The following is a 27,627-nucleotide window of genomic DNA, read 5'->3' as shown; positions in this document are numbered from 1 at the left end:
AGTGCCTAGCATATGGTAAGCATAGTAATCAGTATACAGTATTAGAATAGCATTAGTTTTCATAAATATATGAATGTAAATTGTGAGATAGACATTTGTATACTAGCCTGGGAACCAAAGTCCACTGTATAAGATTGAATCTGTATGAAAATATATGTATCTGTCCCAAGTTCAGAACTGATTTGCAAATAGACTTCTGGAATATAATATGCCCAATGGTATATTGGTAGTTAATCTCCACATAGGAAAATATAATAGTGGGACTGTTAATACTTCTCAAGGAAATAGGGGGACATCTTTTTGTCTTTTATCTTCTGCTGCCCTTATTCTCTATTCTCTTTGTAGAAGAAACATCTATTTGAAAACAAGAAAGTACTTCATTCTCCTTTTCATAAAATTTTGGTTTATAATATTTATTTACTTTCAAAAAATATCATATAACATCAAAATTCTTTGAAGAAATAAATATTTCTCTAACTAGAATAATTATTCTCTGAATAGTCTAGAGATTATTCATTAACCTCTTTTGATAAAAACACCTTTTAAATGGTAGCAGTAACAGAAATACATTTTAAAACGTCCTTTGTTTCATTGATATTTTTATGTTGCTAAGAATTTTGTTCTCCCATTTTCTTTCTTAGATTGATTTTGGGGAAGTTCTTTTTATTTAAGAATGTCTATTTTTTGGGGGTGCCTGGGTGGCTCGGTTGGTTAAGTGTCCAACTCGGCTCAGGTCATGATCTCATAGTTCGTGAGTTCGAGCCCCGCGTCGGGCTCTGTGCTGGCAGCTCAGAGCCTGGAGCCTACTTCAGCTTCTGTGTCTCCCTCTCTCTCTGTCCCATCCCCACACATGCTCTGTCTCTGTCTTAAAAATAAATAAAAGGTTAAAAATTTTTTGAAAAAAAGAATGTCTATTTTTAAAAATTTTTTAAATTTGTTTTTAAATTTTAAATGTTTTTATTTATTTTTGAGACAGACAGCGTGAGTGGGGGAGGGGCAGAGAGCTAGGGAGACACAGAATCCGAAGCAGGTTCCGAGCTCTAAGCTATCAGCATGGAGTCCAGTGTGGGGCTTGAACTCATGACCTTGAGATCAAGAGTTACATGCTCCACCGACTGGGCTAGCCAGGTACCCCAAGAATGTCTATTTTTTGGCATTTAGTCAACTTGTTAAACAAATTATCTATCATTTTATTATTGATTTACCCTTCTGATATCTCAGAAGCTGAATCCATTGACAAAAATACAGTTGTAATAGCCATGGAAAATGCTGCCCTGTACCTCAGACTCCAAATGGTGGAGTGGGCATTTCACTCACAAATTCTCTCTGTTTTTGTGTCAGGTGTGTAAGGAGATAGCCTTATCCCAAAAAGGCAAAACCCAACACATATTATCTGTTTTTATAGTTTCTTTTCCTTCCTTTTTAGGAATTGATGACTTTGTTTTCAATAGAGTATTAAGAGGTCCTCCTAAGATCACCAACAGTCTTATTAGGGATTATGGAAAGCCATTTTAGAACAAGAAAGAAAAGAATAATTGCGGGGCGCCTGGGTGGCTCAGTTGGTTGAGCGTTTGGCTTCGGCTCAGGTCATGATCTCATGGTTTGTGAGTTCGAGCCCTGCATCGGGCTCTGTGCTGGCAGCTCAGAGCCTGGAGCCTGTCTTCAGATTCTGTGTCTCCCTCTCTCTCTGCTCCTCCCCTGCTCGTGTGCTATCTCTCTCTCTCAAAAATAAATAAACATTAAAAAAAATTTTTTTAAAAAAGAATAATTGCTAAGGGACTTTGTGGGGGAGGAGAATTCACTTAGAAGAGAGGTGGCTGAGGCACCTGGGTGGCTCATTCAGTTAAGCATCTGACTTTGGCTCAGGTCATAATCTTGTGGTTCATAAGTTCAAGCCTTGCATCAGGCTCTGCCCTAACAGTGCAGAATCTGCTTGGGGCTCGCTCTCTCTCTCTCTCTCTCTCTCACTCTCTCTCTCTCTGCCCTTACCCCACTTGTGTGTGCTCCTTCCTCTCTCTCTCTCTCTCTCTCTCTCTTTCTCAAAATAAATAAAACTGGGGCACCTGAGTGACTTAGTTGGTTAATTATCTGACTTTGGCTTGGGTCATGATGTCATGGTTCATGGGTTCGAGCCCAATGTCTGGCTCTGCTGTCAGTGTGGAACCTGCTTTGGATCCTCTGTCTCCCTCTCTCTGCCCCTCCCCCCACTCAAAAATAAATAAACATTAAGAACATGAATAAAACTTAAAAAAGGTGACTGCCAGGTGTGGGAAGAAGTAGAATTGAGAGTGAAAGTTAGGGTGCTAAAATTGTGGAAATAAATCTCTCTCCACTATTGGTTTGCTCTGAATAGACTTTTCAGATTTCTTGTTAAGTACAAGAAATCTTTGACTCATTGCCTTAAAAAAGTATATTCAAGATGGATGTGTTTTATCTGTAATATGTGGCTTTCTTTAACATGAATTTGAGATGTATAAGTGACCAGGTGTTTTAATGTGCCAATTCAGAGGTTCTCTTCTTCCTTTTTTTTTTTTTTTTTTTTTTGCCAATTTTTAAAAAATTTTATTTATTTTTGAGAGAGAGAGAGAGAGACAGAGCACAAGTGGGGGAGGGGCAGAGAAAGACGGAGACACAGAACCCGAAGCAGGCTCCAACACAGAGCCCGACACAGGGCTCAAACTCACGGACTGTGAGATCATGACCTGAGCCGAAGTCAGACGCTTAACCAACTGAGCCACCCAGGCATCCCAGTTTTTCTAATTTTTTAAAAATGTTTACTTGAGACAGAGAGAGTGAGTGAGCAAGCATGAGCAGGGGAGGGGCAAAGAGAGGGAGAGAAAGAATCCTAAGCCAGCTCCGCACTCACAGTGTAAGCACGGTGCAGTGCTCGAACCCACAAACTGTGGGATCATGACCTGAGCCGAAATCGAGAGTTAGACACATAACCTACTGAGGCACCCAGGCTTCTCTGGAGGATTTCTTCTAATTTAATTAGGTTGGGACAGTTTTTCCTCCTTTCTGTATGTGTAGTTCTAGAACATGTTTAAAATTTCTTTCTGGGGCGCCTGGGTGGCTCAGTCGGTTGGACGTCTGACTTCGGCTCAGGTCATGATCTCGCGGTCTGTGAGTTCGAGCCCCACGTCGGGCTCTGTGCTGACAGCTCACAGCCTGGAGCCTGTTTCGGATTCTGTGTCTCCCTCTCTCTCTGACCTTCCCCCGTTCATGCTCTGTCTCTGTCTCAAAAATGAATAAATGTTAAAATAAATAAATAAATAAATATAAAATTTCTTTCTAAAAATAATTGTTCTTCGTGTAGTATTTTAAAATATTATTTTAGACATTTATATTATGAAAACTTTAGAAGCCAAGAGATGAAAAAATAACCTTAATTCTATGAAGGTGGATCCCTTTCAGGCCATTTTTCATTTTTGACATTACTTAAGCTGTAGTGAATATATTTATACTTGTATCTTTTCCACAGTTTTAAAAAGATTGACTTGGAATAAATACTTTCATTAGACTGCATTCCCAGAAATGGAGTTAAAAGATCCTTTTCAACTTACAATGGGATTACATTCTGATAAACCCATCATAAGTTGAAAATAACCTACTTTAAACAAGCTCTGAACACTTAACATTAGCCTACAGTTGGGCAAAATCCTCTAACTCAAGGCCCATTGTATCATAAGGTGTTGACTGTCTTATGTAATTTATTGAATACTGTACTGAAAGTAAAAACAATGGTTGTATAGTGTATTGGTTGTTTACCTTTGTGATTTAGTGTTTACCTTTGTGAAAGTAAAAACAATGGTTGTATAGTGTATTGGTTGTTTACCTTTGTGATTTATTGAATACTGTACTGAAAGTAAAAACAATGGTTGTATAATGTATTGGTTGTTTACCTTGCAAGTCCCACATCATGCTCCATGCTGACAGCTCAGGACCTGCTTGGGACTCTCTCTTTCTCCGTCTCTGTTCCTCTTCCTCCCCCGCTTGTGCTCTTTCTCTCTCTCAAATTAAATAAATAAACATCAAAAATTTTTTTAAAAATTCCAAGTATAGTTTCTGCTGAATGCATATCGCTTTTGCATCTTGGTAAATTTGAAAAATCATAAGTTTAACTATCTTAAGTCAGCGACCACCTGTACTTAGCTGAAACTGTTTTATGGTTCTTTCTAAATACATATTGTCAAAACGAAAAAATATCAGTACATTAATTTTTTCTTCTTATTACCAAAGGTAAATATTTTTTTATACTTGTGTATTTTCAATATTTTTAGTCTCTGAAGTGCCTATTTTCTCTTTTCTATGGAATTTGCACATATAGGTGATATGACAAAACCTGGAGTTGATGCTAGTAACTTGTTAGTTTTAATTTTTTATCTTTATATTTTTAGTAGAAAATTTAGTATCATTTAATTTCAGAATAGTAGAAAATCAGGAATTTATATGGGCATATTCTTTATAGTTGTATCTTGTATGCTATAGGTCTGAGGACCTGGAAATGTTAAATTTTTTTTCTGATGATTTTTTTTCTAGATTGAAGAAGGTATTGTTGTAATGGAAGATGATTCTCCAGTGGAAGCTGTGAGCACACCTAATACTCCCCGAAACCTTGCTGCATGGAAAATTAGCATTCCATATGTAGACTTTTTTGAAGATCCCTCCTCTGAAAGGAAGGAGAAGAAGGAGAGAATACCTGTGTTTTGTATTGATGTTGAAAGAAATGATAGAAGAGCAGGTAGGAAGTTCTCTGAATACATTTCTCAAAAGGTGCCAGTTAGTCTATTTATCAGGAATGATAAACATTTTGCCATTTCTAACTATTGAGTATGACTGCATGTCCAAAAGATAAATGTCTGGGGGCGCCTGGTTGGTTCAGTTGGTTGAGCATTCGTCTTTGGCTCAGGTCATGATCTCACGGTTCATGGGTTTCAAGCCCTGCATCTGCTGTCAGTGCAGAGCCTGCTTGGGATCTTCTGTCTTCTTCTTTCTCTGCCTCTCCTCCTCTCTCTCTCTCAAAAATAAGCAAACATTCAAAAGATAAGTGTCCGAACAGAAAATTGAATGAAAACAGGCTTTTCTAGGTTATCTCTAGTACCACTTAACTAATTAGTTTGTTCAGCCAATGCATATGCCACCTGTGAGACACCTGACAATGCAGCAGGGCATTTTATGTAATGTTCTTTTAATGGTTTTGCTACCATCATTAGCCATTATACTTATTATTAGTAACCCACATAGCACTATATCATGTATTATACCAATTTCATTAAGACAGCATTTCTCCTCCTCCATTGTTGTGGGCTAATTAGAATTTATAAAAATGTGATAAAACACAATGTGAGAAGTTTTCATCATGTTTTCCTATCTTCTTTTGGTTGTTTCAGGTGTGGACTAATAGATATAGGTGTAAATAGTATCCATGAGGAGATAACAGACACCACCCTGGCTTTTGCCCAAGAAGTAGGGCATTCAGTGTAAACAAAAGCACATCAAACTTGTGCACATTTTGGGAATGATGAACAGAAAGATAAAATTGAGCTCAGGAAGAGGGAACTGTTTGTGGTGAAAGAAGGAAAGAAAATGGCAGTGTTAGGAAATGGTTTTGAGAGAGGACTGATGAAGTATTACAGCATGAAGGTCAGTGCTAATAATTCCCCTTATTTGTTTTTCTTTTTTTTTTTATTTAAAAATATTTATTTGTTCTTTAAAAAAAAAAACTTTTTAATGTTTATTTATTTTGAGAGAGAGATACAGACAGACAGAGTGTGAGCAGGGGAGGGACAGAGAGAGGAGACACAGAATCCGAAGGACACTACAGGCTCTGAGCTGTTAGCACAGAGCCCGATGTGGGGTGTGAACCCACAAACCACAAGATCATGACCTGAGCTGTAGTTGGACGCTTAACCAATTGAGCCACCTAGGCGCCCCTATTTATTTGTTCTTGACAGAGAGAGAGAGATGGGGGGAGAGGGGCAAAGAAAGAAGAAGAGAGAGAATCCCAAGCAGCCTCCATACTCAGTGCTGAGCCTGACACGGGGCTTAATCCCATGATCCTGAGATCATGACTTGAGCCAAAATCAAGAGTCAGATGCTAAACTGACTGAGCCACCCCAGCGCCCCAATTATTTTTATTCTAAGCAACTTAAGGCACAGTGAGGTTATTTGTTCTAGTTCACTTAATAAATGGGGAAGCTGGGATTGGAATAGGCAGTCTGACTCAACTCATTCTGTAAACCATTACTTTGTGCTATTCAGTTTGGTAGCCACTAGCCTCATGTACCAGTTAAAATTAAATTATATTAAAATTTTAGTTCCTTACTTACAATAGTCACATTTCAAGTGATCAATAACTACATGTGGCTAATATCTACTATATTAATGCAGATAATAGAGAACATTTCAGAATTGCAGACAGTTCTGTTTGATAGTGCTGTTCTATACTGTATTAGATCAGGACAATTGGTAAATATTTGAGGGACCCAAAATTGATTACAAGTTTTTATGAAATACATAATTTATTTCTGTGACACTTAAAAATCATGACTGTATAATTGTTTTAAATTTCTGTCAGCTCTATGATTCTTTTCTAGAAAAATGTGTTTTGAGATAACTTCATAAATAGGTGAAGTTTATCAGTCCCTTAAGAAATTTAAAATTAAGATATGGGATAAAATATGTTAATAATGTGATGTTAAGAAATAATAAATCATTAAGACTGGAAGAATTTCTAATAGTAGTTTATAAAATTATTTATTACTTACTGTGTATCCATTCAATTTACAGTTGGGCATGAGCCTGAACATTGGTCTGTCTATAGAAGATATCTTGAATTCTATGTACTTGAATCAAAACTAACAGAGTTTCATGGTATGTTGTCCTTTTTGTATAAAACATTACATTTTAGTATTAGCTTTCTTGAAGAAGCTGTTGAACTAGATTCATTTTTTATTTTAAGTAATTATGCAAGGAAGTGTAATACTTAACACTTATGTACACTGCTGTTAATATAGGAATGTACTGTTTTTATCTTATTTCTGCTTACAAATATTTTTGAAGTTTTTACAGTATACATGTATTACTTATTAATTTTTTAAAAAATATTTATGAGAGAGAGAGGGAAAGAGAGAGCACGAGCGGGAGAGGGGCAGGGAGCGAGGGAGACAGAATCCAAAGCAGGCTCCAGACTCTGAGCTGTCAGCAGAAAACCCAACACAGGGGGCTTGAACTCACGAACTGCAAGATCATGACCTGAGCTAAAGTTGGACACTTAACTGATTGAGCCACCCAGGCACCTCAATAATATTAAAATTTAAAAGATAGCTATTGTTTAATTGTATTGTAGAAAAGTTTCTCTCTCCAGTTTAATTTTTGTTTATTTCCATGTGGCAGAGAATTTAAACCAGGCATTTTAGAGTTGCTCTGTTCTTTTACTACCATCTTTCTTGATAAACATGTTTGCTCTGAATCATGACAAATGTTTTGATTTAGCTCTTAGATTTAGATATGAAGACAAAACTTGTAATATTTCTTTTAAGGTTAGATCAATCAGAAAAGGGGAGCACTTTCCTTTTTTTAGTTATTCTCTTCACCTCTCAGTCTGTCTTATCTATTTTAGTTAATATCAAGGATGTAGTTATAAAGTATTTCCAGTCATTTTGTATGTAGATTGGTGAGTTCTATTTGTGTATTCTGAATCTTTTTCTTTTAGACCAGCTTTGTGGAGTGTCCCTGATCCAAATTCAGGTTGGTTCTCTATTGAAGACAGGAACCTTTTTTACCCTTCTTTACTAAGTGCTCTAAGTAAAACACTTGATAAAGAGACTACAGGAAGGTAAAAAAAAAATACAAGGTCCCATTCCAATCTTTTTGCTTAGATTTTGAATTTGTACTTGTCTTTAAATGGTTTTCTCTTGGAGCGCCTGAGTGGCTCACTCGATTGAGCGTCTGATCCTTGATTTTGGCTCAGGTCATGATCCCAGGATCGTGGGGTTGAGTCCTGCATCGGGCTCTACACAATTAAGATTCTCTTCTCTCTCTTCCTCTGCCCCCCTCCGCTTGCTCTCTCATAAATAGATAGATAGATAGATAGATAAATAAATGAATAAATAAATTTAAAAAATGGTTTTTCTTTTTCTCTGCCAGTCTTGTGCAATGTCATTCTTGTCTCGTTCTTTCTCTGAGAAATTTTCCTTTGGGTTTAGAATTGAGAGAAGATAATTTATTCTATACTTTAAAGTCCTGGATCAACCTAAGTTGATTGGATTCCCAACAATATTTTTCTTTTTTGGTATTTAAATTTCCGGTCAGCCCTATTTGAGAAAGCATGTCCATGTTTTTTGTTTTTATTTTTTTTTAATTTTTTTTTTTTAACATTTATTCATTTTTGAGAGACAGAGACACAGTAAGAGGGGGCAGGGCAGAGAGAGAGGGAGACAGAATCTGAAGCAGGCTCTAGGCTCTGAGCTGTTAGCACAGAGCCCAACGCGGGGCTCTAACCCATGAAGCATGAGATCACGACCTGAGCCGAAGTCAGATGCCCAATCAACTGAGCCACCCAGGTGCCCTGAATGTCCATGGTTTTTAAATTTTGTTTTTTTAAGTTTGTATAGTATTAGCAGAATGCTACCTTTTCTCCCATGATAGAGTAGGTATTTCTTTGTAAGATTTTGTTGAATAGAATCCCACCAACTTCAAGATAATCTCATGATAAGTTTTTGAAGCTTTTTTACTAGTATCGAAGGCTAAATAAGTCTTTGTCAGTGAAGAGTTGGTGAAATTTTGTATATCTGTATATTCAGGTTCTTTGGTTTGGACTTCTGAAGTGAAGCTCATGGATTTTGTCAAGATTACTTAAAAGATAATGCCACATCTCTGTAAGAGCATTGTGAATCTGATTTTGCCATAGTGAATTATAAATTAGGTTTTAAAGATGGTAGCAGAACATAGTAATAACTTACATATATATTAATTTCAGGAACATTTCCTGATGCCCAGCTTCCTTCCAAGAGGATCATTGGCCCCAAAAATTATGAATTCTTAAAGTCAAAGAGAGAAGAATTTCAGGAATATCTACAGGTATAGTAGTAACTTAATTTAAAACATTGCTAATCCTAGCATTCTCTAATCTTTTTTTCTCTTGTATATATATATTTTACTTTATAAATACCTGTCAATGTGGACTTCTAAAATTCTTTTCTTTTTAAGTTTATTTATTTTTGAGAAAGAGACAGAGAGAGTGAGTAGGGGAGGGGCAGAGAGAGAGAGAGACAGAGGATCCCAAGCAGGCACTGCACTGCCAGTGCAGAGCCTGATGCCAGGCTTGAACCCACGAACTGTGAGATCACGATCTGAGCTGAAACCAAGAGTCAGATGCTTAACCGATTGAGCCACCCAGGGTCCCCCTGAGCTACTCAGGTGTCCGAATTTTATTTTATTTTTTAGTGTGTGCACATGGTGTTATATAAACAATGTAATTGGTATGTGTTTTCCATTGTTGATGTAGTCAATTTAAAAGTTACTTACTTGAGGGGCGCCTAGGTGGCTCAGTCAGTTAAGCATCCGACTCTTGGTGTCGGCTCAGGTTGTGAGATTGAGCCCTGCATTGGGCTCTGCACTGACAGCCAGAGCCTGCTTGGGATTCTCTCTCTTCTTCTCCCTCCATCCATCTCCTTCTTGTGGATGCTCGCTCGTGTGCTCGCTTGCTCTCTCTCAAAAAAAAAAAAAGTTGCTTACTTGAGACTAATATAAAATTAATGACCATCTTTCTTTAATCAAGTGCCTAAGACGAAAGAGTGGATACTTTTTACTTTTTTTTTGTTAAAAACATCTTTTTTTTTAATGTTTGTTTATTTTTGAGAGAGAAGGTGTGGGGGAGGATCAGAGAGGGAGGGAGACAGAAGATCCCCAAGCAGGCTCTGTGCTGACAGCAGAGTCCGATGTGGGCCTTGAACTAATGGGCGGTGAGATCATGACCTGAGTCAAAGTCAGACGCCTAACCAACTGAGCCACCCAGATGCCCCCTAAAAAAACCTTTTCTTTATTTGGCCATGAAATTTTTTAGATTTTATTAAGTATTCAGTTAAATTCGGATGCCTCTTTGCCCAAAGTAAGTATTTTAAGTTAAAAAAATACTCAACAGTATAAAGGAATATTTACATTTTATTTCTTGTGTTTAAACTGTTGAATACTTCAGCCCAGAAAATATTCATTATATAAGTTTTTGGTGGCGTGAAAATTGAAATATGAAATATTTTATTATTATTATGTTATTAACTTTAAATTATTAATGTCTGCAAGGATATTTGAATGCAGCATATAGGAGTGTTAACCTTTGCCTTTGTTGATACCATTAACCCATTATTTCAATGGACTAAATCTTTCTAAGAATTGGAAGTACTGCATTCTAGAAGAGTATTTTCTGGTGATATGGAGCTAAAGGTTGCTGTTACTGGTATTTCATTTATACAGATTTCTGCTCATAAAGTTTTGCAACTGTTTCAAGTTACAAAACAATATTAGGTAAGACTGGGTTAATTTTGGCTTTAAAAAGTCAGTTTATCTTGTAAGAAAATAGTGTTGCAAGAAGAACAGACAACAAATTTTTCAAGTTCACATTTCTACATTTAGTTTTCTTCAAAACCCTTGTGCCAACTTCTTTTAATTATCAAGATATTGTAGTACTTGTTTTATAGTTGAGACACAGAAATAATATTAGATAATGTTTAATCTTCCTGTGTATCAGGTACTGTGCTAAATGCTTTATATAATAACATTATAAAGAAAGGAGTAGTATTATCTTCATTTTACACTTGAGGAAACTCTTAGGTAGTTTAGGAACTTTTCTAGGGATACCTCACTGGTAAATGGAAGAGAGCCAGAATTCAAATTCTTTCATGTCTGACTGTAGAGGTTGAAGTCTTATCTGCTATGTGATATATTCTTTCTACAAATGTAGTTTTGTTATTCTGAAGATAAAATAGCTTTTGAGGATTTATAATTGTTTTTTTAATCATTTTAATATAGTTTTGATCACCCTTCTGGTTACTAAGCTGTTTTTTCCCTTTTTTTTCCTTTTTCATTTAAGAAACTTCTGCAGCATCCAGAACTGAGTAATAGTCAACTTCTGGCGGATTTTCTCTCCCCCAATGGCGGGGAAACACAATTTCTTGATAAGATACTACCAGATGTAAATCTTGGTAAGTCAGTTTAAAGAGTCATGTATGAGAGGATAAACTGAGAGGTGCCTGGGTGGCTCAGTCAGTTAAGTGTTTGTTGATTTCGGTTCAGGTCATGATCTCACGGTTCATGAATTTGAGCCCTGCATCAGGCTCCATGCTGGCAGTGTGAAGCCTGCTTGGGATTGTCTCTTTCTCCCTCTCTCTCTGTCCCTTCCCCATGGGTGTGCTCTGTCTCTGTCTCTTAAAATAAATAAACATACTTAAAAATTTTTAAGAAGTGGATAAACTGAAATAATCAGCATTTTCAGATTAATGAAGGAAGAGTAGTTTATATAGTGAAACCATGTATCAAATTCTAATAGACTTATTATACACTGTTAGTAGGAATATAAATTGGAAACTAATTGGGAAAACGGTTTGGTATAGAACTGCATGACCCAGTAGTTCCTCTCTGAGATATATACTCTAGAGAATCTTATATTCATATTAAAGAATATTCATAGCATTATTGTTTATAACCAGTCACTAAAATTGGAAATAATACAAATGTTCATCACCAATAGAGTAGACAGATAAATTGTGGTAGATTCATAAAATGAATACCTATAACGTGTAGCTATTTGCAACAACATTGTTAATCTTAAAAACGTGATGATGAATGACAAGCAAGACACAGAATATATGCAGCATGGTTTCTTTTACATAAAGTTCAGTATAGACCACAGAGATAAAGGCAGGAAAAATTTGGATTGTTAAAGATAATAATGGAGGTAGGGGCACCTGGGTAGCTCATTTGGTTAAGCGTCTGACTCTTGATCTGGGCTCAGGTCATGATCTCATGGTTTGTGAGTTTGAGCCCCACATCAGGCTCTGTGCTGATAGTGCAGGGCCTGCTTGGGGATCTCTCTCCCCCGTCTCTCCCAGCCCTCCTCAGCTCTCTCTCTCAAAATAAATAAATAAACATTAAAAAAAAAAGAGATAATAATGGAGTAAAGCAATATTTCTAAATATATTTTATATAATATAATCTGAAGTATATATAGAAGTAAACAAATGAATTAAATGTTGCAAGTGGGCATTTGGCTTTCATCTGTATCTCTTCAAATTAGTACATTTGGTCAGAGCCAAAATACTTGGTATTTGTACGTGGAGGTTTTCTTATCAGGGGAAAATGGGAGAAAGTTTTATATTTGGTTATATATGATGTTTAGAAGACAGAATTGGGTAGACTTGGTTGCCAACTAGGATTGACTAAAGAAGAAGAAATGATCAGAGATGTGACCCAGATTTTCTATTTAAACATTTGGATGGATGCTGTTACTTGCTGAGATAAAGAATAAATTAAGGGTAGTTCTGAACTTGTTGAGTTTATAGAATCCAGTGAGAGGTTTTGTAAGGTAGGAGAGGCCAGGAGACAGGCAAGCAGTAGAGATTTGAGTGTTATATGAAGTCAGATTGAGCACATAATTTGACTCAGGAAGAGCATGTAGAAGAGACAGAGAAGCAAAGAGAATAAAGCTCGTCATTTAAGGAACTTGGAGAAGTCTAAGAGAGGAGTAGTTAATGGGGGTAGAAAGGAGAAATAGTCTGGTGGGAGAGGGTTAGGTGGTTTTCATGTCTTAAAATAATCTACGTTTTATTTTATTTATTTTTATTCTTAAATGTTTATTTTTGAGAGGGAGAGCACAAGCAGGGGAGGGGCAGAGAGAGGAGGACAGAGGATCCCAAGCGGGTTCTGTGCTAACAGCAGCAAGCCCGATGTGGGGCTTGAACTCAGAAACCATGAGATCATGACCTGAGCCAAAGTCAGACACTCACCTAACTGAGCCACCCAGGTGCCCCCAACAATCTCCATTTTAATTTCTTATTAATATGTGTTCTGCTATTGCCATAAGCCTACTTTTTTCTAAATTGAACTGAAAGAAATTTAAGTCGCATTTATCAATTTTGACTAATTTTTAAAGGCATTTCTAATGTTTGAGAAAATCTCAAGGTGTTTGATATTTTAAAATAAGGGAACCTGGAGATAAGACCAAGAAGAGATTTTGGCAAACAGGATTAGAATATGTATTCTTAACCTAAAATTCAGATTATAAACTATTTAACCAATTTAAATGTTGTAGCAATTCTTAAAAATTTTTTTGACTTTTGTATACTTTTAGATATCTTTATATATTCATCATTGTTTAAAATCTTTTGAAAACATTTCTTACGGAAAATTTCAAATATACACAAAAGTAGAGAATTTTGTATAATAAACTTCTCACGCTATTGCAACAGTTATCAACACTTGCCTTGTTCAGTCCTTCCTGCACCGCCCCCCCCTCCCCAACACTACTGGATTATTTTAAAGTAAATCCCCAGTGGTTCCTGAGCCCCGCATCCGGCTCCCTGCTGTCATCACAGAGCCCACTTCAGATCCTCTGTCCCCTTGTCTCTCTGCCCCTCCCCCTCTTGCTCACGCACATGTGTGTGCTCTCTCTCTCTCTCAAAATAAACATTAAAAAAAAAAAGAATACCATATTTATTGTAAATTTCTGTTGAGTGTGAAATAGTAAGTTATATTTTTTATTGTTTTACTTTTTTTACTTGGCTTTTGAGTATTTAAAATTACCTAGTGAAAAAAAAAATTAGTGAAGTATTCATGTGAGCAGTTATGCAGTATATTATGCTTTCATAAAATTAATATTTTACTTTTAATTGCAGGTAAAATTATAAAGTCTGTTCCTGGAAAACTAATGAAAGAGGTGAATAACTGATTTATGTATATTCTGTAACATGATAGTTATAACCGTATTTAAATATCAGTGAATTTTAATGCATTATATGATTATTAAAAATCATAATCTTGATTTTTTGTTTCCATACCATGATTTCTATGTCACAACAGAAAGGCCAGCATTTGGAACCTTTCATCATGAATTTCATTAATTCTTGTGAATCTCCAAAGCCTAAACCAAGTAAACCGGAACTGACCATTCTCAGCCCTACTTCAGAAAACAACAAGAAGGTACTGCATATTTATTGTTTGACAGAGTCATAAGGTTTGAAATTACCCTACTTGGAACAGCTTTTCCATTGTAGGGAGAATCATGTGTTAATGAAATGAATGGGACTTATTTCCTTTATATGGAAATCAGTTGTACAGTATAAGGAGGGTATTTTATGTAGTTGCTTGCATCTTTGCTTTAACAGGTAAATTTTTCTTTATATAATTGCATTGGCAAATTTCTAACATTTACGTATTTGGGGAATTTTTTATTTTAAGTTTATTCTTTATTTTGAGAAAGGGAGAAAGAGAGTGAGGAAGGGACAGAGAGGGAGGGAGAGAGAGGATCCCAAGCAGGCTCCACACCGTCAGTGCAGAGCCTGATATGGGGCTTAAACGTATGAAGCATGAGATCATGACCTGAGCTGAAGTCCAACGCTTAACCAACAGAGCCACCCAGGCGCCCCTTGGGGGATTTTTTAAGGTGGTTTTCTTAGGTTGTAAATCACCAACTTCTAATACTCATGAAGTAAATTGATACAATGTAGTCATGTTGATTTGATGCTTATTTTATCTAATCTTAATGGCTTATATAATATTTAATCCATTAAGCAAGTATTTTAACCTGTGCCAACACTGGAATATAAAGATATATTTCCTGTCCACAGGAAGCTCAGTTTAGTGCCAGAATAGTGCTCAGCATGAGGAGCTGTGTGAGCTCGAAGGACAGCCTTCCCCCTTTACCCCCAAAACTCACTTTTTTGTTATTACTATAAAAGGTGTCTTTAATATTTTTTTCATTTTATCGCTTTCATTTGATAAATACAGTTAATTTTTATGTATTGATTTTTTAAATTCAGTAACTTTGCTAGACTTGTACTAATTTCAGTAATATATCTATTAATTCTTTAATACACATTATCTGCAAATGGTGGTTTTGTTTCATTCATGGCTAGGACCTGTTGTACAAACAGAATCATTTCAGTATTTCACCATTAAATAGTGTATAGTGTAGCTTTTTTCATAGATATTCTTTATAAGGTTAAGGAAGTTTGCACCATCTTTATGGGTGGAGTTGGTCTATACTGGAATGAATTATGCTTGCAAACCAAGGTTTTTACTGTAATTTTTCTTTCTCATTCTATCCTTGCCAATTTTTTAAAAAAACTTATTTATTTATCTTGAGAGAAAGAGCACAAGCAGGGGAGCAGCAGACAGAGAGGGAGGGAGAGAGGATCTCAAGCAGGTTCCATGTTCAGTACAGAGCTGGATGCAGGACTTGAACTCACAAACCATGAGATTATGACCTGGGCCGAAATCAAGAGTCGGACACTTAACTGACTGAGCCACGCAGGTGCCCCAATCCTTTTCAGGTTTTGGTATTAAAGTTACATTAACCTTTTCCTGTTTGCTGGTAAAATTATAATTGGAATTATTAGTTCTTTAAATAATTTATATGATTGGTTGTTAAAGTCCTCTAAACCTCAAGTTTTGTTCATAGGAAGGTTTTCTTTAAAAACCAACTTAATTTCGGGACGCTTAGGTGGCTGAGTCGAGTGTCCAACTTTGGCTCAGGTCATGATCTCATGGTTCGTGAGTTCGAGTCCTGAATTGAGCTCTCTACTGTCAGCTCGGAGTCAGAGCAGAACCTACTTCGGATTCTCTGTCCCCTCTCGCCCTGCACCTTCCCTGCTCATTCTCTCTCAAAAATAAATAAACATTAAAACAAACAATTTCTTTAGTGATTATAGTATTCTTCAGATTTGTTTTGTGAGTCCATTTTGATAGGTTATATTTTTCTTTAAAAAAATTTTTTTTAACGTTTATTTATTTTTGAGATAGAGACAGAGCATGAACAGGGGAGGGGCAGAGAGAGAGGGAGACACAGAATCTGAAACCGGCTCCAGGCTCTGAGCTGTCAGCACAGAGCCTGACGCGGGGCTCTAACTCACGGACCGTGAAATCATGACCTGAGCTGAAGCCGGCCGCTTAACTGACTGAGCCACCCAGGCGCCCCGATAGGTTATATTTTTCAACGCATTTTTTATTCAATCTAAATTTGAAAATTTTTTGTCCTGAAGTTGTCAATAATGTCCTTTTAATTTTTTCTAACATCTGTAGTTATATCCCCTTTTATTTTTTATATTATTTGTGTCATTTTATTTTTTATTTTTTTGATCAATCTTGCCAAAGATTTTGTCCTTTTAATCTCTTGGCTTTGTTGATCTTTCCTAGCATACTTTTAGTTCCTTTATTTCTGCTGTTTAATTATTGTTATTATCAAGAATAGACTTTTTTTGCATAGTTGGGAGTAAGTAGGGCTGAGATTTCGTTGCATTTCATCATTTTTACTATAAGAAGTTTTTTGCATCTTTTTTTTTTTTTTCACATTTTCAGACTATGACTGTTACTGTCAAACTGGTTAAAGCTCAATGTTCACCTCTAAACACCCTTTAATTAACTAGTGAATTATAATCTTTAAGTCATGTTAGTTTTAAAATTAGCTGTCATTAATATATTTATACATCTTTATATGTTTATTTGCTCATTTTAGTATAAAAAAGCAAAGGGGTTCTTCCTATGGGTAATTATCTGTTTTGTCTTAAATGAATGGAGACTTTTGTGTACTACTTTGGGGAGAATGTATTTTTTAATTCAATTTTGGATATAAATGTGGAATTTTGGAGACAGAGCTTCACCTATCTAATGCTCTGTTTTGATTAAAAAAGGTTTAAATGCCTGTGTTCTGTTGTCACTTTAGCCTTAGTGTTTGTTTATTAGCAGGTGTAATAAACTATGCATCTCTTTACTATTTCAATTTTTACTTCAGCTTTTCAGTGATCTATTTAAGAATAATGCAAACCGTGCTGAGAATACAGAAAGAAAGCAAAATCAGAATTATTTTATGGAGATGATGACTGTAGAAGGAGTCTATGATTACCTGATGTATGTAGGTAAGGTCTGTCTGGTTATATTAAAACCTATTTTTCATTCATGTGTCCTGTATCTTCTGTGATACAAATTAATGCTCTTCACTATTGCCCCATTGTAACTTCTTTTTAAATTGAATATACTTCTTTTATTAGAATTTGATACAAATGGTTCTGAACATATTAAAGTTACTAGTGTTTACAAATAAAATATTACCATTTTTGTGTTTTCACATTGGAGAATGTTTGAAATACCTGTTTATCTTAACCAAATAATCCATATGATCCCTCTCAGGACGGGTGGTTTTCCAAGTTCCTGACTGGCTTCATCATCTCTTAATGGGAACTCGAATCCTGTTTAAAAATACCTTGGAAATGTATACTGACTACTATCTTCATTGTAAACTAGAACAACTATTTCAGGAGCACCGTTTGGTCTCACTTATAACACTTCTCAGAGGTATTTTCTCATGTGTTTGTTTCAGGTCTTGTGTACTGTTGTGTCTTTTTTTCATTGGTTTATTGGTATTTCTGCTATGAAGAAGTACTTCGTGTATAATAGGTGAAAATATTTCTTTTTGTTTCATTTTAGATGCTGTATTCTGTGAAAACACTGAACCTCGTTCTCTCCAAGATAAGCAAAAACGAGCAAAACAGACTTTTGAAGAAATGATGAATTACATTCCAGGTGTAATATCTAAATAGTAAATACAGATTAGCACCCCTTTGAGATCACGATGTATAGTAATTATTGAGGCCAATTTTTATTTTGAGTTTTCATTTTAGTAATAGTTACTAAGGACAAAGTAAAATTAACTCATTAGTTAAATAAAATTTGGTTTTTATGATATAAGCACAATGAAATTTAAGACAGGCTTTTTCTACTTATGCAACAGCCAGATTTTTTTAGCAACAACTTATAATCAGACTGATCAAAGTGATCTGTTTGTGGGACAGTTGGAATCCTGCTGCCCACTCTACAATGAGAAGAGCTTCACTCGTGTTTATGAGTAAAAGGTCAGAATTCATTCATTCATTTCAAATTTATTGAGCTCTTTCCACATGTCAGGCACTATGCAGAGTGCAAGGGATATAAAAAGTGTACTTGAGTAGTTCAGTCTAGTGGACAGACATACAGATAAAACATACATATGATAAGAGAGAAGGCATGTTCAAGTCACAGAGTGTGTCTCAGAGGAGGAGAATGATCATTTCTCCTGTAAAGGGGGTAAGCTTGGACCACACGGTAAATGAATAGTAGTAACCTGTTACAGAGATGGGAAATACAAGGAAAAGATGCAAGGAGTCAAAGTAGAGGATACTTAGTTTAGAATATTTTGAGTGTGAAGTTCCTATACAGTATTCAGGAGGACATGTCTAGTAAGTAGTGAGATACCCAGGTTTTGAAATTGGATTAATGAACAGTACAGGATAGAGACATAGAGGTTATGTGTAGTGGATAATAATGCCCAGAGAGAAAATACAGAGTAAGAACCGAAGAAGCCTTTGGACTGTACCTTTGGACTCTACCTTAGAGAATTCTCATCATTGAAAAATTAGTCTCAGAATAGTCCTATTGCTCTGTGTGAAGACAGTTAAGTTAAATCCCTGGTCTGAATATAAAAGTGAATAAAAGCTATTCTGGGGTAAGTCTTCTGTAGGTAAATGATGAAATAATTTCTTACCTGTTTTGTAATAGTGACCCTTAGCATTCATGGCTTTAACAGTCTTAGTTTGATATTCAGGGACAACATGGAAAGCCACTGAATGTAATAATTTGTTATTTTGCTGAGGCATGAATTTGAATCACCTCTACTTCAAGACTCCTTTTGGGAAGGAATAATTTAGTAAACTTAGCGTGTCTTTCTGTTGTCCTCTACCCCTCAATCTTACTTAGGATTTCTGAAGGATCTGAAAGGATCACTTATTTTTGTCCATTATGGTTCACACATACTAATTGGGAAGTTCTGTATAGTATTGGTGAATTAGCAGATTCATAAAGATCCATATTGGGCCACATAATCTTGAAAAGATCAAGGATCTACTATGCTTGTTATAAATTGAATTTGGCCTTTGCCACTTAGGGTTAGATTTATCTCCTAGAAGCAAACATAAGGTGAGAACTTTTTCAAGAACATCATTAAGAGTTTTATTATGACTGGGGGGGAAAGGACACATATTTGGGCATTTGGTTTACTTAATAATTTTACTTTCTTGCCTTGGGGAAAAGGTTTAGTTGAGGTTTTTAGTAAGGACTGACTCTTTGGTAATAGAAGTGATACATGACATCTGTGCAGTCAAACATGAATCAGAACTTTTTAGATCCTAAATTATTATTTAAACATTTCCCAAAAAGATTGTTCTGTAAGATGGTTAATAATAATTATGCAAAAAGTACAAAATAAAGTGGTCATATTCATTGAGGAAAGTCTATATTAAACAGTTAACTTTTTTTCCTGATACTAAGATATTCAAACATTATGAAAAAATAATAGTAAAAAGTAGAAGCCATCTCCCCAATGTGCATAAGTAGCCATGTGCTCAGCTTGGTGTTAATCATCACAAATATTTTTCTGTGCATTTCTATACATGTGTATACAAATGCATATGCATAATTTTGGGATTTTATTTGTTTTATCTGAATGGAATAACACAGTGTGTATTACTTTACAACTGTCTTTTATCACTTAATAGTGTAAATAGTATAACACTATAAATAGTATAAATTTTTTTACTGCAACACTCCTCAGCACTTGCAGTATACTTGGTGCATTGTGAATCTCCAGAAGGAGGATATATGGTTCTGAGTTTCTTGACCATAGAAGTGTTTTTTCCAGGAGGCTCTTGCAAGAACACTGGTTTAGGAAATGCTGATTTACAGTTTTTGTGTAATATCTGGGAAACAGAGTGAAGATTTTGCTTTATGGTCCACTAAATGATGAGTCACTTTGTAATATAAAATGTTTCACATTTGGCTTTCTTGTTTAGATCTGATAGTCAAGTGTATTGGTGAAGAAGCCAAGTATGAAAGCATTCGACTTCTATTTGATGGCTTACAACAGCCAGTTCTCAATAAACAGGTAAAAATCATTAAAGGAGGTTGACTAGTGTTGGCTAGGTTTTGTGAACGACACACAGTAGGATTCTGGTATGTTATTGTGAAGTGACACTCTCAAGGTGGTGCACTTCAAACATTCGGACAGAAAAAAAATGTTTCATCTTTGTTACTCTTTTTTACTGACTACTTTTTAATTTTTTTAATTAAGTTTTCTATTTTAATTCCAGTATAATTAACATATAGTGTCATATTAGTTTCAAGTATATAATGTGATTTAACCAGTCTGTATATTACTCAGTCCTCATCAGGATAAGTGTACTCTTTCTTAGTCCCCTTCCCCTACAGCACCCATTTCCCCTTGCCTTGTAACCATCAGTTTGTTCTCTGTAGTTTACTTTTTTTTTCTTTATAACATAAGTAGTTTTGACTTAAAATAAACATAGATTCATTGTAGAAAATTTGGAATTTAAATACAAAATTCATGAAATAAAGTAAAATTTTAAAAATTAAGAATTCCATCATTCAGATTACATTAGAATAACCACAGTTAACACTACATATATAGTGCAGTATGTACATATTTTGTTGAGATCCTAATAAGTTAAAATTTTGTATCCTGCTTCCTTCTTCAAAATTTTGTTATGTATAAAATAGTTAAGATAAAATGAATTATGCAGCATAATAATAAAATGTCCATATGTATATTTGAGTTCTGCTCCCTGCCTTCTCATTTAGACATAACCATAGTCCTGAATTTTGTGTTTATCATTTTTATGGTTTTTTGTCTAATGCCTTAAAAAATTTTTTTTTGGTGCTTTAGCTGACTTATGTTTTATTGGACATTGTGATACAAGAACTATTTCCAGAGCTCAATAAGGTAACTGAAAAGCAGCAGTTTTATTCTTTGTTTTTGATGGTATGCTGACATTTATTTTAATAAGGGACACAAAAATTAAGGAAACCCTTGTTACTATGATCCTTTTAAAAATGAACAACCTTAACAAATGACTCTTTATATTTTCTTTTTTCAACATGCTTAAACACAGAGTCAGTTTTGGGTGGATAGGAAAGGAATAGCCTGTGTTTTGACTTCCCTGCTTCCTAATTACAAGCAGATAGGAATGTTATATACCCTGTAGTCTTTCCAGAGAAAGGTATGAATTTAAATGCTAGCACTAGAATGGGCCAGACTCTTCAGGCTGTTCTCTGTCTGTGACACTGAATGCTGTGTAAGTCAGTCTTGAGTGTTTTTGAGGTGGTTGAACTTATATGAACCCAAGAGTACAAAATGAACTGGAATTAGAGCATGGCAAAATGTCTCTCTCTCTATATATGTCTTAGGTTAGAATTTTAATACACTGAAATTGTTATTAGGCACTTCACAAATGAACGCTGTTTTATTGTCTTCTATTAAATAGATTTATTTTTACTTTAGGTACAAAAAGAAGTTACCTCTGTGACGTCCTGGATGTAAACATTTGGATTTGAGATACAATGACCAGATAGATAACAAATTTCTGCTTTGCTAATTAATGTAGTATATATGTACTTTTTTCTTTTACTTTTGTATATTCTTGTATATATCATGTAATCCAGTGTCTGAATTTTTGATTTTTTTTTTGTTTTAATAAAGACTAACACAAACTTAATAATGATTAAAAGTGATTGGGTTTCATAGTCTTTCATTTTACACCTGTTACCAAAATTTTATTAGAATATATGTCATTTGCTGTTGCCATTTTTTAAAATGTTTTATTTATTTATTTTGAGAGAGAGAGAGCATGTGAGTGTCAGCAGGACAGAGAGAGAGAGGGCAGGGGAGAGAGAATCCCAAGCTGACAATGTGGAGACTGATCTTAAGAACTGTGAGATCACAATCAGAGCCAAAATCAAGAGTCGGATGCTTAACCGACTGAGCCACCCAGGTACCCCTACTATTGCCATTTTTTAAAGAGGTAGGGCAAACAGATAGGACCAGTAATCTTTGTATTGTATCACTTTGAAAATAATTATGTTTAGTGTGGAGAAATTGTAGTAAGATCTGATTTGCTTTCTTATTTAGAGTTAATACATTTCAGTAGATGTATCTTTTCTTTTTTTTGCCCCTATTATCTACACTGGTAACTATGTGTTTATAAAGAAGACATCCTTTTTGAGTTTTTCTTAAGAAACAAAGCACTGTTCCTTACTCTTGCTGGATTGACAGGTTATTGCCCTTTTTAAGTGTGAAAACTGACTACAAACAGATATTTCTGATTGTGTGGTTGCAGCTATATTTTACTGAATGAATGTAGCTATATTCCAAAATCTTATATAACAATTTAGTCAAGTAGATTTTTGGTTTATATTGTCTATTATCTCTCCAAAAGGAAAATACAGAATTAATTGTATTTCTTGAGGGAAGTTAATTTTTTTTTAATTTTTAAAATGTTTATTTAATTTTGAGAGAGAGTGAGTGAGGAGTGGGGGGGGGGGCAGAGAGATGGAGATACAGAATCTGAAGCAGGCTCCAGGCTCTGAGCTGTCAGCACAGGGCCCGATGCGGGGCTTGAATTCACGAAATGTGAGATCATGACCTGAGCCGAAGTCCGCGCTGAACCAACCAAGCCACCCAGGCGCCCTAATTAAAAAATTTTTTTAATGTTTGTTTATTTTTGAGAGGGAGACTGAGCAAAAGAGGGGGAGAGGCAGAAGGAGAGGGAGATAGTGAATCAAGAGCAGGCTCCAGACTCTGGTCTGACAGCACAGAGTCAGACACGGGGCTCAAGCCCATGAAATGTGAGATTATGACCTGAGCCAAAGTCAGATGCTTAACCAACTGAACCACCCAGGCTCCCCTTGAGGAAAGTTAAATTAAAAGATTAGAGTCAGTGTTCGGAATTCTACTTATAGTTCCCTCCCATGCTATACTTTTCTCCTTAAAACAAGTTTGTCTTTCAAGATTGAGCATTTTGTGTTTGCTAATTGGTCATAGCATTCATTTAGGCTATATTTATTGAGTTTCAACTATGTATTAGATACTAAGCTGGGTAATAGGGAACTCTAAATATAATTTGGAAATCTAACCTGTTTAATAGTGTTCACTTATTTTTTTTTTTTCCAAAAAAAGTGGTTATTAGGTGTTGGAATTTTTTTTAATGTTTATTTAGTTTTGAGAGAGAGTACATGCATGAGTGAGGGAAGGGCTGAGAGAGGGAGACAGAGGATCCGCAGCAGGTTCCACACTGACAATAGAGAGTCTGATGTGGGGCCCGAACTTATGGAGCCGCGAGGTCATGACCTTAACTGAAGTTGGACGCTTAACCAACTGAGCCACTCAGGTGCCCTGGTGTTGTAAATTTTTTAAAAAGTGTTTATTTATTTTGAGAGAGAGAGAGAGCATGTTCATGGTGAATGGGGGAGAGGCAGAGAGAGAATCCCAAGCAGGCTCCTTGCTGTCAGCACAGAGCCTGACCTGGGGCTTGATTTCACAGTTTGTGAGATCGTGACCTGAGCTGAAATCAAGAGTTGGATGCTTAACCCAGTGAGCCACCCAGGCACCCCAGTTTTATTATATTTTTAATTGTTTCAAGATTCTAGTATATGTATGAGTTTCTGTGAGTTGGTACTTTAATACAAAGCCTTAAACATTTACTGATTCTCAGGGACAGATGGAAAGTTAATCAGGTTAACTCTTCACATTTGAATCCATAGCATTTTAAGCACTGTTATTTAAAATGTCATGGTGAGCTGGAAAAAGTATTTCACAGCCCTTTTTATCCCATTCTCACCTACTCTCCTTTAAATCGTCATATTCTATTTAGGTGAGAAAAATGTTTTTAGGAGTGTATCATTCTGTTTGGGCTTCTATAACAAAATACCACAGACTGGGTGGCTCTAACAACAAATTTATTTCTCATAGTTCTGGAGGCTAGAATCCAAGGTAGGTTTCATTGTGAGGCCTCTTCCTTTGGCTTGCAGATAGCTGCCTTCTCACATGTGCTCCTGACCTCTCTGTGTACCTTTGCGGGAGGAGAGAAGGAAAGAGCTTGCTTTCTCTCTCTCTCTCTCTCTCTGTCCTTATAAGGGCATCAGTCCAATTGGTTAGGGTCCCACTCTTATGACCTCATTTAACCTTAATTACTTCCTAAAAGCCCCATCTCCAAAGACAGTCACAAGGTGGTTTTGGGCTTCAACATACCAATTTTAGGAAGGCACAGTTCCATCCATAGCAGTGGCTGAGCTCTATTTAAAGAAAATGTGTATAAAAATCTACACATACAAAATTAATTATTCATATTATCAAAGGAAAAGGAACCAGATGCAATCTCTGTTGGCAAGGCATTTTATATTCACTATTACATTTTATCATCCATCATAGTAACTGTGAGATGGTATAATTCCTATATTATAGGTAAGGATATTGAAGCCAGAGAAAGTAGTGAGGTTAGAATTCAAACTTCGATTTGTCTCTCATCTTGTCCTTGTTAGTGTTGCCCCATAAAAAGAGCTTTTATTTCCAAAAGTAGTCACTCTTTGGATCCTTTTAAAAAGTATGTTCCCCAGTTATTTCATATATTTTACTTTGTACATTCCTTCCTATCTTTATGTGTGTTCCCTTGTGCATGAGCTTCACATTTTGAAATGTGTTTAATAGAAACAACTATCAGTGTTTCTGGTTGAGGGGATAAAATGAAATTAAATAGATGGGAAGACATTTTCAGATATTTAAAGGATATTAAAATTGTGTTTTAAGTATAATTAGTTATAGATATCAGAAGATCCTGAGAAATGATTGAAAGCAACCACTTAAATGATCATTTTTGACTTAGTAAAAACCATTTGATTTTATTGTAGAAATATAAATAGAAATCTAATTTGCTTCTGTTTTTAGCAGAGTGTGTAATGATATATACAAAATTGTAATTTCAGATATAGTCAACATTGGAATAAAAATGATTGACTAAATGAATGAATGAGCAAATGAATAGTTCTTGCCAGTTCATTATACTTCTGTGTCAAGGAGTATGCTGTCTGTAATGTTCCCAGTTATCTCTTTGGCAGTGCTGGATACACAGAGAAGAAATCTTTAACCTGAGGCCCATGAGCTCCAGTGAAAAATAGTTGTTGTTTTTTTTTAATTTCACTTTTGTTAATTTGATATTTATGATTTTTTTTCCTATCAAACACTCTATGTAATGGATGTATTTGTATTCCAATGACACCCTATTTACATAAAGCAGTGGCAGGCAGGATTTGGCTCTCAGGCTGTAGTTTGCTAATCCCTGATGTTGAAGAACAAAACAAGGGAGAAAAAGGAATACTGTTAGAAAAGTTATAATTACCTTCATATTAAGGAACAAGGGAATTAAATTTTTGGAGAAAGGCAGCTGTCCTTAGGGGTAACTTAATTGGCCTTTTGGTTGCAGAGAGGTTAAAGAAGAGTCAAACACTCTGCGTAATGAAAAGGTGTCTTCTGTAGGTAGAGAAATCTTAATTATCTGTATTCTCTGGAGGGGTGAGGCCAGAGAAAAGGACTGTGTGTGTGGCTTTTGGACTGAGTGAGGAGGAGGGTGGCAGAAAGGTACAAGGGAAGGAATTATACACAGTTTATTCAGTTTATTCAAGTGTGTAGTGCACACTCACCCATGTGCCAGGCAGTTTTAGATAAGCTAGGGATATTATTTGTGCATTTAGAAACCTACATTCAAACTCCAAGAGACAGACAATAAGATAAATAAGGAAATTATAGTATCTTAGAAAATAAGTGCTCAGAAGAAACATTTTGAACTGAGGAGGGGAATATGGGGGAGGGTTGCAGTTTTAAATGGTGGGGTCTGGGACCTTGGAAAAGACTTGAAGGGAGTGAGAAATCAGGTAATGCAGGTATGTAGGAGTCCATGTTCCAAGTAGAGAAAATAGCACATGCAAAGGTTTGAGTGGGAGAGTGTCTGTTTTGTAGGAAGAATAGCACGGAGATCAGTGTGGCCTCACATCAGGGAGAGTGAAGAGAAATAATGTCAGAGAAGTAATGGGAAACCAGATCACAGAGGGCCTTGTAGGCCATTGGGATAATTTATTGTTGCTTTTACTTGTGGAGTGTGGTAAAAAGATTTTGAGCCATTGAGCAACACAGTCTTGCTTAATACTGTAAGACATCACATTGGCTGCTGAATTGAGAACGTTGGGAACTGACTAGAGTGGAGCAGAAGTGGAGACCAGCTCATTTAGGAGGCTGCTGAAGCAATTCAGAAGTGGCAGTGATTCAAAGCAAGGTAGTACTTGTGAAGGGTGTTGTGTGCCTGTGTGTGTGTGTGTGTGTATGTGTGTGTGTGTGTGTGTGTGTGTTTTAAGTTGGGAAGCAAGATTTACCCAGGGACATAATGTGAGTTTGAGAAAATGGGAGCAGCCAAGGATGACTCCCCTGTGTCCCCTGAAAAGATGGTGGGGCTTGGGCCCTTATCCCCATTTCCTGTGAATGTGACCTTATTTGGAAATAGTGTTTTTTTTAGGTGACTAAAATTAAGTCATTACAGTGGGCCTAATACAGTATGACTTTGTTCTCATACATAGGGGAAATTTGGACATAGAGACAGACATACGGAGGGAAAAGGATGTAAAAACAGAGGGAAAATACCAGCTATAAGGCAAGGAATGCCTGATGCTACCAGAAGCTAGGAGAGGCTTGGGGTAGATGCTTCACCAGTCTTCAGAAGGAAACAACCTTGCCAACTTGATCTCAGGATGCTTCACCACAGTCTTCAGAAGGAAACAACCTTGCCAACTTGATCTCAGGCTTCTGACCTCCAGAAAGGTGAGACTATAAATTTCTGTTGTTTAAGCCATCCAGTTTATGTCAGTTTATTACAGCAGGCCCAGATAACTAATCAGGAAACTTTCCTAATTTGGGGAAGTGTAGCCATGGATCTATCCATGGACCACAGACTCCTCAAGGGAGCAACTTTTCCTAATGGGCAACTGTTGGCAGTCGCAACTTTCTTCTAAGAAACCCTGCTTATTCTTTGTTAGGAACTGCTGAAGGCAGTTCTGGCACCAAATGGATTTAACGGATCCATTTGATCGACAAAACAATTGGTTTATTTATCAGTATGCTTGAAGAAGATTCTTAGATGCACAGCCAGTTCAGACAAATTAATTAAATCCCCAACATTGTCCAACTTGGGCATTTTTATTTTTAGTAAACCACTACAAGCCTCAAAACAATTTCTACATTAGATTCTGTATATGAAAGCCAGAAAATGTAAGAGTATTATTTAAAATATCCTTTATTTACTGTTTTCTCTTATCTAAAAATTGCATGCATTTTTCTTCTTGTTTTTTTGGCTGAAAAGGGGGCTAGGGAAGGTTATCAAATGGCAAGGGACTTATGACCAAGAGAAATGATACCAGTGATAAACCATCAAAAGTTTTCCTTCAGTTGTATTGTCTCAGGTTATAATGTTTGCTTGAGAGAAGAAATAACTACCA

The 27,627-nt window shown here is 35.9% G+C and overlaps 1 protein-coding gene across 7 annotated transcripts in view; it reads left to right on the top strand.

The window, feature by feature from the left end:
- SNX14 (sorting nexin 14) overlaps positions 1–27,627 on the top strand; it is an 88,509-nt gene that overhangs the window by 55,685 nt on the left and 5,197 nt on the right. For 6 of the 7 annotated variants that reach the window (XM_049653972.1, XM_049653970.1, XM_049653968.1 and 3 more), the window contains 12 exons: positions 4,540–4,741; positions 6,790–6,873; positions 8,981–9,081; positions 11,090–11,201; positions 13,890–13,930; positions 14,074–14,193; positions 17,003–17,126; positions 17,398–17,562; positions 17,695–17,790; positions 20,091–20,182; positions 20,981–21,037; positions 21,596–26,953. In XM_049653972.1, the coding sequence (XP_049509929.1) occupies positions 4,540–4,741; positions 6,790–6,873; positions 8,981–9,081; positions 11,090–11,201; positions 13,890–13,930; positions 14,074–14,193; positions 17,003–17,126; positions 17,398–17,562; positions 17,695–17,790; positions 20,091–20,182; positions 20,981–21,037; positions 21,596–21,634 (1,233 nt within the window). In that variant the 3' untranslated portion in view covers positions 21,635–26,953. The remainder of the gene's footprint in view (positions 1–4,539; positions 4,742–6,789; positions 6,874–8,980; positions 9,082–11,089; positions 11,202–13,889; positions 13,931–14,073; positions 14,194–17,002; positions 17,127–17,397; positions 17,563–17,694; positions 17,791–20,090; positions 20,183–20,980; positions 21,038–21,595; positions 26,954–27,627) is intronic. The other variant, XM_049653969.1, reaches the window with a different exon arrangement.

Source organism: Panthera uncia (genome assembly GCF_023721935.1).
Source record: "Panthera uncia isolate 11264 chromosome B2 unlocalized genomic scaffold, Puncia_PCG_1.0 HiC_scaffold_24, whole genome shotgun sequence".
NCBI lineage: Eukaryota > Metazoa > Chordata > Mammalia > Carnivora > Felidae > Panthera > Panthera uncia.
Note: the sequence above shows the minus strand (reverse complement) of the source record. Positions and strands in the feature narration are given on the sequence as shown.